The sequence below is a fragment of the Schistocerca serialis genome, chromosome 4 (assembly GCF_023864345.2).
Source record: "Schistocerca serialis cubense isolate TAMUIC-IGC-003099 chromosome 4, iqSchSeri2.2, whole genome shotgun sequence".
Taxonomy (NCBI): Eukaryota; Metazoa; Arthropoda; class Insecta; order Orthoptera; family Acrididae; genus Schistocerca; species Schistocerca serialis.
The window spans coordinates 256,893,629-256,909,486 of record NC_064641.1 but is presented as its reverse complement, the minus strand read 5'-3'; the positions used below and the strand labels follow the sequence as shown (position 1 = coordinate 256,909,486).

The 15,858-nt window shown below is 42.3% G+C and overlaps 1 protein-coding gene across 1 annotated transcript in view; it reads left to right on the top strand.

The window, feature by feature from the left end:
• LOC126474033 (protein hairy) overlaps positions 1-11,811 on the top strand; it is a 33,467-nt gene extending 21,656 nt beyond the window's left edge. Inside the window, exons 3-4 of the mRNA XM_050101440.1 lie at positions 6,227-6,532; positions 8,422-11,811. Coding sequence (XP_049957397.1) covers positions 6,227-6,532; positions 8,422-9,192 — 1,077 coding nt within the window. The 3' untranslated portion in view covers positions 9,193-11,811. The remainder of the gene's footprint in view (positions 1-6,226; positions 6,533-8,421) is intronic.
• Positions 11,812-15,858: the final 4,047 nt, after the last annotated feature.

The following is a 15,858-nucleotide window of genomic DNA, read 5'->3' as shown; positions in this document are numbered from 1 at the left end:
CATCGCGCGACCACTGTGTCCCCTTGGGCAACGACGAATGCCTCAGCAGGGCGCACATTGCACGTAGCTCGCATTATTCAGACACCTTGTTAATAATAATCACCGAAACTCTAATCAGCGTGACAGGACATGCATTAACGATGCGTCCTTCTCTAACTAACAGCGCCTCCGCAGCGGAATCTTTTATGTCTCCCCAGCATGGGGCAGGGCATAAATGCAGAAGTGGGACAGCCAGTGGTAATTTTAATTATCTACGGACCCCGGAGCATTGCGTTAGTGCCGTAACGAGGAAGGCAGCGTATTGGCCGCCATCTTGGAGTTATCGTCGTCCGTGGCGCAGCCGAAGCTCATTAATTTCTGTGCACGGCTTCGTTTCGACTACCTGCTTCTGATGATGTCTTTCTTCCTGACACTCATTACATTCCCAATCCTCACTGTGTGCCCGTGGGCAACTCTGTTAGTGGCAGGTGGCAGCAATCATCTGACGCGTCTCATATAAGGCCAGCGTTGCCTCTAACTTTCTAATGCGGCGAAAGATTTCTTTAGACAGTTGGAGGGATGCCATACCTACCTATAAATTTTCTATTACGGATTCTAGATATACCGCAAGTGTCTTCTTGTCCACTTTGTTTACCTCGCAGGGTACCGAGTTACGCGGCGCACGGGTTCAACGCCGGACCCGGTTCTGCCATGGTGATCTTGCTCTTACGGTGTTTCCCTGATAAGTGTCGATGTGGTTCCTTGAGTAGTTCACCGCTTGTTCATTCACCCATTCGCCTTTAAACTAGTCTCCAATGATTTCGTTGATGATGAGTCATTTTAACCTACCTTCGTGAACCACGTACCCAAAAAAGAATAATACGGCGGTAAAATTGCGAATCAGCTTAAGTGGTAATGCGTTCTCTGGAATAGTTCTCTCCATCATTGAATTCCTGCCTCCCGTACGGAGGCCCAGCAAGAGAAATGTCAGTCCACTTAGATTCACAGATTGTAGTACCTACGAAGCAAGACATACAAATGTAGGCAGCTACTCTTTCGGTCCATCCTGTTCGCGTTGTGTTCCGTTAATTGACTCTACTAAATCTGTGTTGTAGTCTACTTTTTATTTACTGAAAACCGAATTTACGAAGTTTCATTTTCACACGCAAGCATGTGCTGCCCATATTTTAAAAGAATCGTGCTTTGTAATCTTCAATATGAACGCAAGTGTTGAGTATATTAACAAAGCACTGTCTAGATCATGCATTTTTGTTGTAATAACCGTTTTTGGCAAATTTAGGCTAACTTCTGATCTAAAATATGGGGAGATTGGGAGGAAGATTTCCTAATTCGACCATTTGTCCAAAATTGGGAAGAGGGTAAACTTTCCTTTTGGTGTCACAATGCCGACTTTTCAAGCTCTCCGATGATGTATGACACTGTACTGTTCCTTAGACGCAGTATGTGGCAACTTTTCGTCGAAAATTTGCCTTACAAATCTGTAGAGGGTGTTCCATAAGGAAGGATCAATATTCTCGTGTGTGACAGGGAAGCCCGCTCGAAGCAAAAAAGTCTGCAAAACATGGGCTTCAAAATGCACATCTTAAGAGCTATGAGAACTTATTCATATTCCTAATGTGAAACCCATCTCTTCTACTGAACAAGTTCTCAAAGCTCTTAAGGCATGCGTTTTGGAACCCATGTTTACTAGACAATTTTTTCTCTTACTACGAGTATACAAAGACATTGCAGAAGGTGACATATATACAGATTTACCAAAGTCTTTATTTGCAAGTTCTCCAATGTGATAGGTACGGTAGGCAATAATGTCTCTATCAACGAAACTTTCAAGGCCACCGACAGAAGGGACTCCGGTACCACCTCGTACTATGGCTACAGTAAGCCAACCATTACCATGGGTAAATGTATCGTTAATGTCAATGCTGAAATTAAGTCTACACCCACAGAAAACACATGGTCCATCGACAAGTGCGGTAGCAGCAGTATTCTTCACTGTATTCTTCTTCTTGTCTGCAGCAGATGTAGAGAATTCGATGTTCTCGATAGTTTTGTAAATTGTCTGTTTAGAACAAAGACGTAGTCTTCTGTAAGGCATCGTGACTTTCTTTCTGGAATTTGCGAGAATTCCCTCGATAGGGCAGCTCCGGTATGTAAAGAAGTGCCTGAAGCATATGTAATAAACATACTACATAATACATAATAAACGTACTACCTCCTGTCAAAGGAAAGCAAAGAGGTTACAGTAGAAGAGATTTGTTTCACAGTATCGAAGATTTGTGCTCATAGCTCCTAAAGTATAAATTTTAGAATCCGTGTTCACTAGGCTTTTTTGCTTCGAATTATCGTTCCTGTCATATCCCTGAATGTTGACCTTTCCTCCTGGGACACCACGTATACGTCAAGTATTAATCTGTTAATGTCCTCTCTAATGGTTCCGTCGTCCGGAGGACGTTAAACTCGTGTTCGTTACTCTCCGAATAGCGAACGATACTGCCGCATCAGCTCTCGGGCAGTCCCAGAAAGGTAAAGGGGTTATGGAGGGGAGGAGAGTGTGATGACCAGCACGAACGAATTCGGGAAGCGGGTGGTTTCAAATCTAGTTCACATCTCCTTCATTATGTTATGGTTTCAAATCTATTTCACATGCCCGCATCTCGTGGTCGTGCGGTAGCGTTCTCGCTTCCCACGCTTGGGTTCCCGGGTTCGATTCCCGGCGGGGTCAGGGATTTTCTCTGCCTCGTGATGGCTGGGTGTTGTGTGCTGTCCTTAGGTTAGTTAGGTTGAAGTAGTTCTAAGTTCTAGGGGACTGATGACCATAGCTGTTAAGTCCCACAGTGCTCAGAGCCATTTTTTTCTATTTCACATCTCCGTTATTATGTTATCAGTCGTTTCACTGTGTTAATTTGTGACCGCTATTGGAATTTTAAGATCAGCGCAACTGCAATTCCTGTCGACATGCCATCAAAACAAACAGTAAAATAATAAGTCACTGAAAAGGAGATTTTCGGCGGTATGTTATTGCAAACTTGGTGCTCAATATGATGAATAAGCACAAGGCAGATGGAAAACTGATTCGTGCGAGAAGATACACTGTAAACTGCCAACTCTGTACGAGAGGAATAGTAGTATGCGGTGTATGTGGTTGGGTAAATACCCTTAGACCTCTTATGAAACAAATCCTGGGATTTGCAGCGGCAGAGCTTGTAGCTAGGCAAACCAGTTCGTAAATCTCCTCTAAATAAAAATGCGGCCCACGTGGGTAGTGATTACGCGCGCGCGATATTCAGCTGATAAGGAGAGCAAACGCGCTGCCGGCAGAGATAACCGCAGTGGAGAATGCGGCATCTCGCGTGTTTCGGGCTTATAGCCAGACGGGGTATTACGAGCTGATCCTCATCAGGACTGCTGTTTAACGCTATGGACGAGAGATTAGGGGGATTTGGGTTTTTCCGAATGATAAGTGGCGGCGTACGATGGACTGCTTTGATTTCAACCACTAGTTTTTGCGCGTTAGTCGAACACCGATCTTCTCCGAGGATCCCCGAGTTTGCCAGCACTTTTTTTTATTTTTTTTTTTTTTGTGCCGCAGAACGAAACAGTTATACGATGGTCACGTCCGCCTGTGTAAATCATTTGGCTTGATCCGTCGAGGCCAAGGCTCTTTTCCAGCATGCATTCTGCAACGGTTCACAGTGTTTGCATCAGACTAAGCGTCGCTCGATAAAGTAACGGAGTGATCGAGAACCTTCCGACTTTCGTACGTATCACTAATGAGGGCTTATTAAGGTCTTTCACCGCTGGTATCAGCGTCCTTTACCCTCTGCACAGACTGACAGCTGACTGACAGCAAAAATTTCCCAGTGCAAGTTAAGAAATACTCATCGACTTCGTAGCTCAATGATCGAGACACTGGTCTCTTAATCGGAAGGAGCACGGCTCGCATCTCAGTCTAGCCATTCAGATGTAACCGTCCCACGACTTAAAGGCAAACTCCGAGATCACTTCCTCAACCGCCTATTTTCAGCTGGCTCCAGTCTTCGACGTTGACGAGACGTTAAAATACTATGGCGGTTTCTAACAAATTGGATACCCGTTTCGTCTATGTCACTGAGGAGTGTGTAAAATCTTTGCTGCTCTACTGAGCAAAGCTTGAGTAAGTGAATATGTTAGGGACGTAGCAGCCTTTGTTGCATCCATATTAATAGTTTATTTCTGCTTAATCGAAGAGCATTGTTGGCACCTATTACAGTTTCAGGTATTTTTTTCTCGCAACGTAATATTAAAGTTCCCTCACTTGTCTTAAGGTATGTCTACACATGTAAAATGAGGATTTTCCAAAGCTGAACTAAAAATTGTAGGCTACTGATGACATTCTGTTAAAGCAACGAGTGAAAACTCCATGTGTTGAGGGAAAACGCCTTTTATTCGTTACTGATGGTACACCATATAACTATTTCCTATCTTCGTGGGAAGGAGAGCGATTAGGAGGATTGGGTTGAGGAGGTTACAAAGAGAATGGACAGTTGCCTTATAATTCTAAATCACGAAAAACTATTATGTTTAACCGTCTCACATCCTAATTGGCTGATAGAAAGCGGAGCATTAACTGGCGTTTGAAATAAGGTAGTAGTTAATTTCTGAGATGTTTGGGAACTTAATTTTGAGTAGTTGGCTTTTTTATATTTTCCTATATACAAGGTCTTCCTTTGCAGAGAACAAGTATTACTGCTTTGCTTTTCAGATAGTAGTGTTACAACCTGACACTGTCAGACTGGAGCACTTAATCTGGTTTTACTTGTTTATTCAGTATTGTCCTTAATGCATGTGGTGGACATAGCACGGTTCACCGGTTTCGAATCTTGCGATTGATAATCGGAGCTGGTGCGTTGTTACGAAAACAGCATTTCAAGGAGTCATCTAGCGCACATGAAGATCACCTGTGCTCAACGCTGGTGGGTTCTGATGATGACTCATAAGAGTCGAAACCAAAAACTGTCCGAAATCCAGCAAATGCGATCAAGACCATTGCTTTTCACAATATATATAAATGACCTAGTAGATAGTGTCGGAAGTTCCATGCGGCTTTTCGCGGATGATGCTGTGGTACACAGAGAAGTTGCAGCATTAGAAAATTGCAGCGAAATGCAGGAAGATCTGCAGCGAATAGGCACTTGGAGCAGGGAGTGGCAACTGACCCTTAACATAGACAAATGTAATGTATTGCGAATACCTTTATTGTATGATTATATGATAGCGGAACAAAAACTGGTAGCAGTTACTTCTGTAAAATATCTGGGAGTATGCGTACGGAACCATTTGAAGTGGAATGATCATATAACATTAATTGTTGGTAAGGCGGGTGCCAGGTTGAGATTCATTCGGAGAGTCCTCAGAAAATGTAGTCCATCAACAAAGGTGGTGGCTTACAAAACACTCGTTCGACCTGTACTTGAGTATTGCTCATCAGTGTGGGATCCGTACCAGGTCGGGTTGACATAGGAGTTGGAGAAGATCCAAAGAAGAGCGGCGCGTTTCGTCACAGGGTTATTTGGTAAGCGTGATAGCGCTACGGAGGTGTTTAACAAACTCAAGTGGCAGACTCTGCAAGAGAGACGATCTGCATCGCGGTGTAGCTTGCTGTCCAGGTTTCGAGACGGTGTGTTTCTGGTTGGTTGAAATGGCTCTGAGCACTATGCGACTTAACTTCTGAGGTCATCAGTCGCCTAGAACTTAGAAATAAATAAACCTAACTAACCTAAGGACATCACACATATCCATGCCCGAGGCAGGATTCGAACCTGCGACCGTAGCGGTCGCTCGGCTCCAGACTGTAGCGCCTAGAACCGCACGGCTACTCCGGCCGGCGGTGCGTTTCTGGATGAGGTATCGAACATATTGCTTCCCCCTACTTATACCTCCCTAGGAGATCAGGAATGTAAAATTAGAGAGATTCGAGTGCGCACGGAGGCTTTCCGGCAGTCGTTCTTCCCGCGAACTATACGCGACTGGAACAGGAAAGGGAGGTAATGGCAGTGGCACGTAAAGTGCCCTCCACCACACACCATTGGGTGGCTTGCGGAGTATTAACGTAGATATAGAAGACAACTGTGAATAAAAACAAATTTTTTGAGTTGAACATAAATAAGAGGCAGTGTCACGGTAACCTAATGTATGATGTAGAGAGTAGTCGTTGGCTATAAGGGGACCTTCGCTTTGTTGTGTACAGCCGGCGCGCCACTCGAAGCTGGAGAAGGCGGACATCCTGGAGATGACGGTGAAGCACCTGGAGTCGCTGCAGCGGCAGCAGTCGGCGATGGCGGCGGCGACGGACCCCTCGGTGGTGAACAAGTTCCGCGCCGGCTTCAGCGAGTGCGCCGGGGAGGTGGGCCGCTTCCCAGGCCTGGAGGCGAACGTGCGGCGCCGCCTGCTGTCGCACCTCGCCAGCTGCCTCAACGGCAGCGCCATGGCCGCCCAGGCCGCCACCGCAGCCGCGCAGGCCGCCTCCGTCCACGACCAGCAGCAGCAGCAGCAGGTAAACACTGCTCTCTTCGCCTCATCTTCTGGAGGCTTCGCCTCGCCTTCTGGATGGCAACAATGAATCATTTCGCTAGCCTCATATTCAGGTCAATCTGGTAGGTGTGCACTTTATGGTCAAATGTGGGTGAAATCTTACGAAACTTAACTGCTAAGGTCATCAGTCCCTAAGCTTACACACTACTTAACCTAAACTATCCTAAGGACGAACACACACACCCGTGCCCGAGGGAGGACTCGAACCTCCGCCGGTACCGGCCGCACAGTCCGTGACTGCAGCACCTTAGACCGCTCGGCTAATCCCGAGGGGCTGCACATAAGGTAGCTTATATCTGCATAGTTCATGAATTTTCCATTCTAACAGCCTTTCTTTAATACACTCATTTGCAAGTTCCAATACCAGAATGTTACTGTGTGTCCAGTATCTCATCCCAAACCACTTGATAGATTTCAACCAATTCCGTCTCACAAACACCACACTTCACGAGTATCACGACTGTGCATGTTAGAACTTTCTAGCACCCATACCAGTGGAGATACAGGCAAAACACGGTTTCTCAGCCCCAGATACGTAGCCTGCTCTTCGTGACAGGCGTGTTGTGAGGTAGTAGTATCAGGCTGCCTTTTCAATCAGTTTAAAGGTGTCTTGGACGTAGTGGATCATACATACACGTCTTGTGATCTAGGGCCAGGCACTACAGCCCAGTTGGTACTGCTTACACCACATAAGTCGATTCTGGACTACTTCCCTTCCATTTTAGCATATTTCTCTGATACTTCAGCAAAATATATCAATGCCAGCATTAATAGCGATGTACCACTGAACTCGTCAAGTTCTTTTTTATGCCAATAAAGAACTTCATCATCCCTTAGAAAAACAGTATCTCATTTGATAAATGCATTAACACTTTGACTGCTCACCATGTAAACCTTGCCATTTCGTAGGCTGTCAGCCAGTTTATGGCTATTTTAGTGAAACATATCTCTCAAAACACAACAAAGACCAATCAAGTCCATCTATATATGTGATTTTGTTTTTAAAGGTGAATGAAATTGTACCGCATCAAGTGAAGAGTATCAGCAATCAGTGTTACCTTACAACAAAAATGTCGATACACTGTACCTCATCATATTCACATGTAGACCTGCACCACAGACTGCTGATTTGTAGTGAAGCTGTCTATCTTAAGGAAAATAAACGCTGGCCTTTGATGGCATTAATGCAATATCTTTTCTGCACTGAAGTTAGAACATAACATCTAAGATTTTCTAGTATTAGACTTAGTCATTTTATTTCAATCATTCTATAAAGATAATATTTATGCATCATGGCCATTGCTATGAGTGTCTATTAATGAAAGAAACCATGTATATGAAGAAAATGCAATTCAGTAAAGTTGTTCTCGATATTACCAACTCGTTATGTATTGCTACAGAGACTAATGTTTTGACTACAAGAGATGACCACTAGCAGTGTACTGTTCCACCTCCATGTACCACTATGTTCATATCACATCCTCTAATGACAATAACGCCTGTGCTGATTCAGTGGTAGGTAAGAATCAAAGGCTCATCAGTAAAGAGGTTTAGATTTATTCACCACAATTCTTTCCTGCAACTACTACAAGAGTAACCAAGTAGCCATTCAACATAATAAATAGAGGGCAGAGAGTGACTACATCATGTGAATCAGAGGCTATATAAGTAGTAATTTGTTGTAGAATTCCTGAAATAGTAATCCATTCACCATTTTTGGCTAGACAACATGCATGCGTACACACCTAGAAGGATTTTCCTCAGCTGCGAAGCATTTCATTTCTGTAACACTTTTACAGCCTGTGTACCCCCATTCCTCATTGTGCTTAAGGTTGTGTTTTATGTTTACAGCCTCCAAACACTGCTGGAGTGACGGGAGCACCCACACAGCAGGTAACAGCTATGCCTGTGACTGCAGCACCGACAACAGCGACAGCCACGGCAGTGCAGGTCCACATTGTACCTGCCGTGGGCACCTCTGGGGAGCATGCAACTGGCCCACTGCTGCTGACGACAGCGGGTGCAGTGAGTGCCGGTGGGTTGCAGCTCCTGCCCACCAGGCTGCCCAATGGAGACATCGCACTAGTACTGCCTCGCTCGCAACTACCTCAACCGCAGCAGCAGCAGCAGCCGTCACAACAACAACAGCAGCAGCAGCAGGCTCAACAGCAATCCACCCCCACCGTACTGCCTACACTGGTGCCAATACCCACACGCACTGCCTCCACTGCTTCTGCAGCCTCTTCCACATCGAGCATGTCTTCTGTCTCATCAGCATCCTCTTCTCCGTCTGGAAGTGCCTCGGGATCTTCATCTGCATCAGTGTCACCGGTGGCCTTTGAGAGGCTGGCAGTCAATAGTAGCCCTCCTGCACCTCCGTTAGTCAGTCCCCCTGCACCGACGGTAGTTGTTGCTGCCCCTCCCATGGTCTCATCGCCAGTACCTTCCACGCCATCTGCACCCACCTCACCTGTCGTTCTGTGCCGGGATGTGGCTACATCACCAGCTAACCTTTATTACCAGCCAAGGCCTTATAGCCCACCGATGCAGAAACCTCTCTCATTAGTTGTCCGGAAGACGGCACAGCCTGTTGAGGAAGAGAAACCCTGGAGACCATGGTGATGTAGAAATTATTCAACTGTGTAAATTAAACAACTGGTGTTACAAATACGCAATTCTGGATAGACCATCACTAAAGAATTCACGATGGAAGTTCATACTGAAAAATTGTCAATCTGAATAAACATTTTTGTTATCATGAGATACATCGTGTGTGATATAATTTACTTGAGTGGCAGTTTGTTTCTTATATATGAAATGTGTTTTTGGTGGTTTCTTTCGAGGTGTGCAATACATCAAACAGTATGTTGGCCCTGAACTGTTTAGCCAGTATTCAGTCATCTGTCACTTCTTCTTTTTTTTACAGTATGGCCTGCGTAAGAGATTTTGGTGTCTGAAAGAAAAGTAACGATGTCCAGAATGTCCAGACTGATTTTTAGGTTACTTTATACACTATTCTACTGCTCTGTGTGACACCAATTCATAGAAACACCTTGTTGCAAATCTGTTCTTATTTAATAAAAAGCAACAATGACATTTAATGGCAGTTCATGTGAGGAATTGTGCATTTATTACTTGTATCAAAACTTGGTTTAAGAGAAACGCAATGAGGTATAGTACTGTACATGTGAAAGGAAATTTTTGGAAAAAAAACTGTGTCAAAATGAGTCAGGGACTGTGAATACCCATTCCCATTCACAAATGAAGTAGCAGTCCCTGAAACTATCCTTGTTCTGTTTTCATAATTATGGATTTCAATTAAATTATGAGATTTGTAAAGATATTTTGGTTGATTCACTTTGATAATTCTTTATGCCATACTTGATCTGTTCAGCTAACATGATATCTGTTACACATATTTATGGCAGCTGTGTTACTTTATTTCTTGTGATATTCATTCTGCTCCTCAGTACTGATGTTTTCTGATGATGGGTCTATAAAGAAAATATGGACAAAGGACATTATATTTTATTCTGAAACTTCGCGGTAGTGATTTAAGGGCCTTATGGAACTTCTGAATCAGAAGTTATGCCTTAACACACTCAGAAACCAATTTCCTGGTAAATGACTAAACTTGTTTGACATTTGGTTTTTATGAGATGTATTCCACAAATTCTTGAGAGGTTGTCACAGCATATTTGATCAGACTTCTATGAGTCTCTTTTTCTCCATGGAGAATGGCAGTATCATTTAACAGACAGTGACCAAAGTGTTTACTTACGTATCTCCCTTCCTAAAGTCGTTTTACTATTTGAACCTGTGTGTGTTGTGAGCACCGCATTATGAAAAAGGTGCCTTAATTAGGTTACAGTTCCTGACACTATTTTTTGATATCTTAAAACTGAAACTAGCTATCTGCAATTGTTCTTGGTATAGCACCTGAAATATTATAAACAAATATTACAACCCATGAACTGTGTTAATTTAGTGTTGTAAAGTTGATATTTTTTTACCTTTTTGACAATGTTATTTCTCACAAATGCAGAAGTGTTGTGAAGTTACTTCCTTGTGGAGTAAAATAAATTTATAACAAATGTTTATTGGAGGTTCAAGAAGTGATAAATTGATGTTGTAAGAAACATCATTGCCTCTTGAACCACAGAACCGTCCATTAAATTGCATTCCTAACATTTACATGCTCTGGATCTCCATAAGTGATATTACACCATTAATTTGTTGTCTGTTTACAACTTCATTGTTGCCAGTACTAGCCTCTCTTTTCAGTTTTAGTGTGTGGGTACAAACCTCTTGTGGGAGTCCTAATTCCAAATTATTTTGTTAGTGGGAGCGAAGTGCTGGAATTTTGCTCAAATGGAATCTAAATTGTCAAAGTAATATGACAGGCGAAGACCCAAATTAGCCTGAATTTATATAATTCTCATAAATTTTGAGAATAATATGCTATGCTTAAGATTCACATAAAAGAGGAGAAGGCTGAGCCCAGGCTATATATAGTTGTAATATGACTTTCAGGAAGTAAACAAACAGATGTGACCAAAACCTAATTTCTTCAGCTTACAAACAGCTACAATTTTGTTAACACTGCAATGATCAAACTATTCCTGCCAAACTTTGATGTGAATATATTTCATCCTTGTGATAACTCCAGTCATTACTTACAGAAATATCCAATAATTCCATTGTTGCAACTTCTTCTTCACTTCTCCTAAAAACTGAAATATGTATTGAACTGCCATATGAACAGATACTTATATTTTATAATAAAGTTATCTTATAAGAGAGGAAGTGTGCTCAAAATGATGACTGCCATCTTGTAACAAATATTATCCATGTTGGCCTTTTGCTCAGTATTAAATGTGAGAGCACATTGATGGCATATATATAAAATAGATTCAATGTTGTATATATGTCTGTGTTAGATTTTATAAAGTAAATATTTTTCTACTCTTGTTAAACTATTAAAGGAAGAAAGTTGACTGAATATTCCTGTTTCTTCCATTGCTGTAAATATTCCTTTGCACAAATTTTATGTAGATAATGTTGTATATAATTTTGTATGTAGAATAGTTAGTATATATGTTTTGCATCATGTGCCTTATACAACAAAATCACAAAGGTCTTCCACATACGTTGTATAAAGTTTGTTAATCTATAGCAAGATAAACTATTTATGCATATATTCATGTTTAAATTTATGGAAATAAATGCAAATTACTATGAACCTGCTTCACTTTTAATTATTTATTCACACACATCCTTCAATGTAAAAGTTTCATATTAAAAAAATGATATATATTGGTATCATTTTCCCACCAAGTACGAGTTTTTGACATATGTCTTCTCTTAAGAGTGCTTCATTTCCAATATTGTGATGTATAATTAAATAATCTGGTCATGTTTTACAGTTTTGCCAATGTGTTCCTTTTGGCTTTCATGTCTCCTGTTTTTTGAATTATTGTTTCAGAACATTTAACAACAAACACAGAAAATGTATTTTCCATACACATGCAGGGAACATGTGTCTCAAATAAGGTATTAGTCTTTCAGTGTAATTTACATTTCAATGAGTTCATGAGTTTTGGCATGGGGTTCTGCAGTAACATTCTTAGCTTAGTTTCACAGATTGTCACGAAGGCAGTAATAATGTGGTGACTACATTACCAATAGTAGATTTGTTTCCTTGCAGACTTCATTCCATTTCTCTGGTGCAAAATTTCCTATCAGGAATGGTGCTCAACTCTAGTACACAACAGAAATGCTTGTTATTGTTTGGAATTACTTGGCTACTAAAAAGAATGATTCTGCAAAAAGAAAGCAATTGGAAAATTATCAATGTGCCACATAGATTATCGAAAACTGTACATTTAAATCATTAAGAATTAATTATCAAAATCAATGAGGAATGTATACTCTGTGAAGATCTACAAATTAAAGGAAAATGAACTGAGACATGCAGGTGGGTACCTCCTTGATTATCTTCAATGTTGGAAGGAACATGATAGCTTTAGTGGATCTTTTCACTCGTAATTTGAATAGATTGTTTCAGATTTTCACTATAGTAGCACAGTATTTAAATTTCCTGCATTATTGTGGATCGCTGAAGATTCCAAATAGTAATAAACTTGGAACACAAGTGGCACATTCCTTCCTAGCAGTGCTTAACTGTTTTATTATCTTTCTGCTGTAAACTAAACTGTGATGCAATGAAAAAAATTAAGAATAATGTCATATATTGACAAGTGGTGTAGCTTATACAAAGGAACCACATGATAGACAATACTGAAAACCATATTGTATCTCTTATATTTCTGAAGTACAACTTAGTTTGGTCTAGTCATCTGATTTAAGACCCGCTCTACTTCAAAAAAACATTTCTCTCACAGTAATGAGGAGACCCTGAGTGGAGTTGGAAACCACAGGGGACAGCATGGTCAAGTGAGTGTCATGTCATGTTGTTCTGGTCCATCACATAAATACTTACTGTCCAGTAGGATTGTTTGGGACAATTGTTGACTTTAGGTAATACAATATTATCAGATATAATTACATGAAGTGTCAAACTGGCAATGTAAGGTTCGGAGTCAGTGTATTGTATGTTGGGCAAAGCTAAATTTCTCGTGCACTGTCTTCATATTGATAAATTACAATGCAGCAGAGAGAGACTAATAGATCTGAAACATATCCATTTGTGAATTTTCACTGGACTCAAATTTATTGACATGTGGACACATTTGGAAGTCAGAGGGTGCTAAATTTGGCGAACAATGTCAAGGGCTCCAACAAGTTTTACTTCAGTCTCACTTTTTGTGTTGCCATTTCTTTGTAGCAGGGCGGCTGTATTGATGAAATATAAGACTTTTTTTATTATTTCTGCAGTCAATGGTTCGTCTGAAAGTCACAAATATCTATTGTTTGCCCCTTTGCAAGGCAATTGATAAAAATAAACTGTTGTGCATCTCACAATATACTGACCACAATTTGTCCTTGTGAAAATGTGCATCCACTTTTTTTCATGCTAGATCCTGACTTCTTCATAGTGATTTAATTTCTGGTGTTAAGTGGATAACCCATGTCTCGCCAACAGTAACAACTTGAGCAAGTCAACAAAGCGTTGCTCCACGTCTGGCACTGATGCAAGCAGTTATTAGGCCAAGCCACTGACAGAGTTGTTGGATGTCCTGAGGAATATCGTGCCAGATTGTTCAAAATGGCTCTGAGCACTATGGGACTTAACAGCTGTGGTCATCAGTCCCCTAGAACTTAGAACTACTTAAACCTAACTAACCTAAGGACATTACACACATCCATGCCCGAGGCAGGATTCGAACCTGCGACCGTAGCAGTCGCGCGGTTCCGGACTGCGCGCCTAGAACCGCGAGACCACCGCGGCCGGCGTGCCAGATTGTGTTCAACTGGTGTGTTAGATAGGCAAAATCGCGAGCTGGTTGCAGGGCCCTGTTTATAATGCTTCAAACGTTCTCAATTGGGGAGAGACCATGCTGGCCAAGGTAGGGTTTGGGAGGCGTGAAGAAAATCAGTAGAAACTCTCGCCGCGTGCAGGCGATCGTTATCTAGCTGAAATGTAAGCCCAAGATGGAATGTCTTGAAAGGCCACAAAACAGGAAGAAGAATATCGTAGACCTACTTGTGGTTTGTGAGAGTGCCGCGGTTGAAAAACAAAGTGGTCTTGCTATGAAGTGAAATGGCACTCCAGACCTTCCCTCCTTGTTGTCGGGCCTTATGGCGGGCCATAGTCAGGTGTCAGACCCACTGTTGCCTGGGGCATCTCCAGACACGTCTTCGCTGGTCGACAGGACTCAGTTTCGGAGCGAGACTCATCAGTGAAGACAATTCTACTCCAGTCAATGGAAATTCCAGGCCAAATGTGCCCGACACCGCTGCAAACAGGCTTGTTGGTGTACAGAGGTCAGGGTGCCGTGAGCTCAGCCCCCTTCTTGTGAGCCGGTGGTTTTTGTGGTTACTGAAGCACCAGTTGCACGCCCAGCCGATGATAATGATGAATTCGGGCTCTGAGTGGCTATCTGACGATTGGTCGGTCCTCACATTCTGCCGTCGCTCTTAGTCCATCGTTTCCTTCTTGACGCTGTGTTCGAGCATGGTTCACTCACTCCCGCCAACATCGTCGAACAGTGGCACTGCCTCCATTAAAATGTTTAGCGATTCGCTTATTACTCCAACCGGCTTCTTTGAACCAAATTACGCGTCCTCTCTCAAATGCAGACATTGAGTGCCTGTCTGCGAGGCATAGTTGTTGTCCAACGGAGTACACGGAACGAAATTCGCGAAGACTTTATGCTATGATATCGACATATCTCCCGTTTACTATCCTTGTCAGCTGCGCGGTGAAACTGCGTTGCTGCGTCACACATTCATCCATCGGCCGCCAAAGTTAACAATTTTTCCGACGATATTAATATAAATATCAATTTGTGACCAGTTTTCATAACTCCTTCGTTGTGCGTCTTTTTTTTCTTTTTAATTTTGTCTTGGAGTGTATGTAAACAAGGAGAGCAGTACCAAGATAATAACACTGGGATGAACCCAAATACGACTTCATAATTGAGATTTATTTTGCGTTTCAGGCTTACGAGGTAATACAAAACGAATGTTAATTACTGAAATCGGGAGGCAAGAGTGTTCAATATCAAGAAGAGGTATTCAGTATCAATCTCACAGTTTATCTAGTATCACTTAAAACCAAAGTTACGTAACTGTAATCTGTAAAGCACCTACAAGGTTGAGACGAGAGAGAGGGGGAAGTGCTGGCAATTAGAAGCGACAGTGGAGCACGATGTATTGTTACCTAGTCTGCAGGCCGTGTTGCACCGACGGTGGCTGGCGCTCGTTCCTGAAATTCTCTGTAGTGGACCAGTGCTCTGCATGTAAGGATATTCTAGGACACCGACAAAAGGGAGGCTCGGGGATCCCGCTGAGTACTTTTTAAAAAATCGCCCCCAGCTGGGAGCCAGCAGATTGCTGGTCTATTTGCTAGTGCCTCTCTAATGTTCATTCCTTCAAAAAACTATGTGTCCTTCCAGCGAGTTCCGAGGGATGTCTGTACAAGTACATGGCATGAATGTATCCCTACACTCCTAGCGTCCGTCTACAAATCAAGAAACTATTCTGACGGTCGCCATCATTTTGGTGATCTGCGAAGGTTATAGTTTCAAAGGTGTTGCCTTCAAATTAAACTAGCACAAAAGTACTCCTGTACAGAGAGCATAACGTAAGTACTATCTGTCTCTC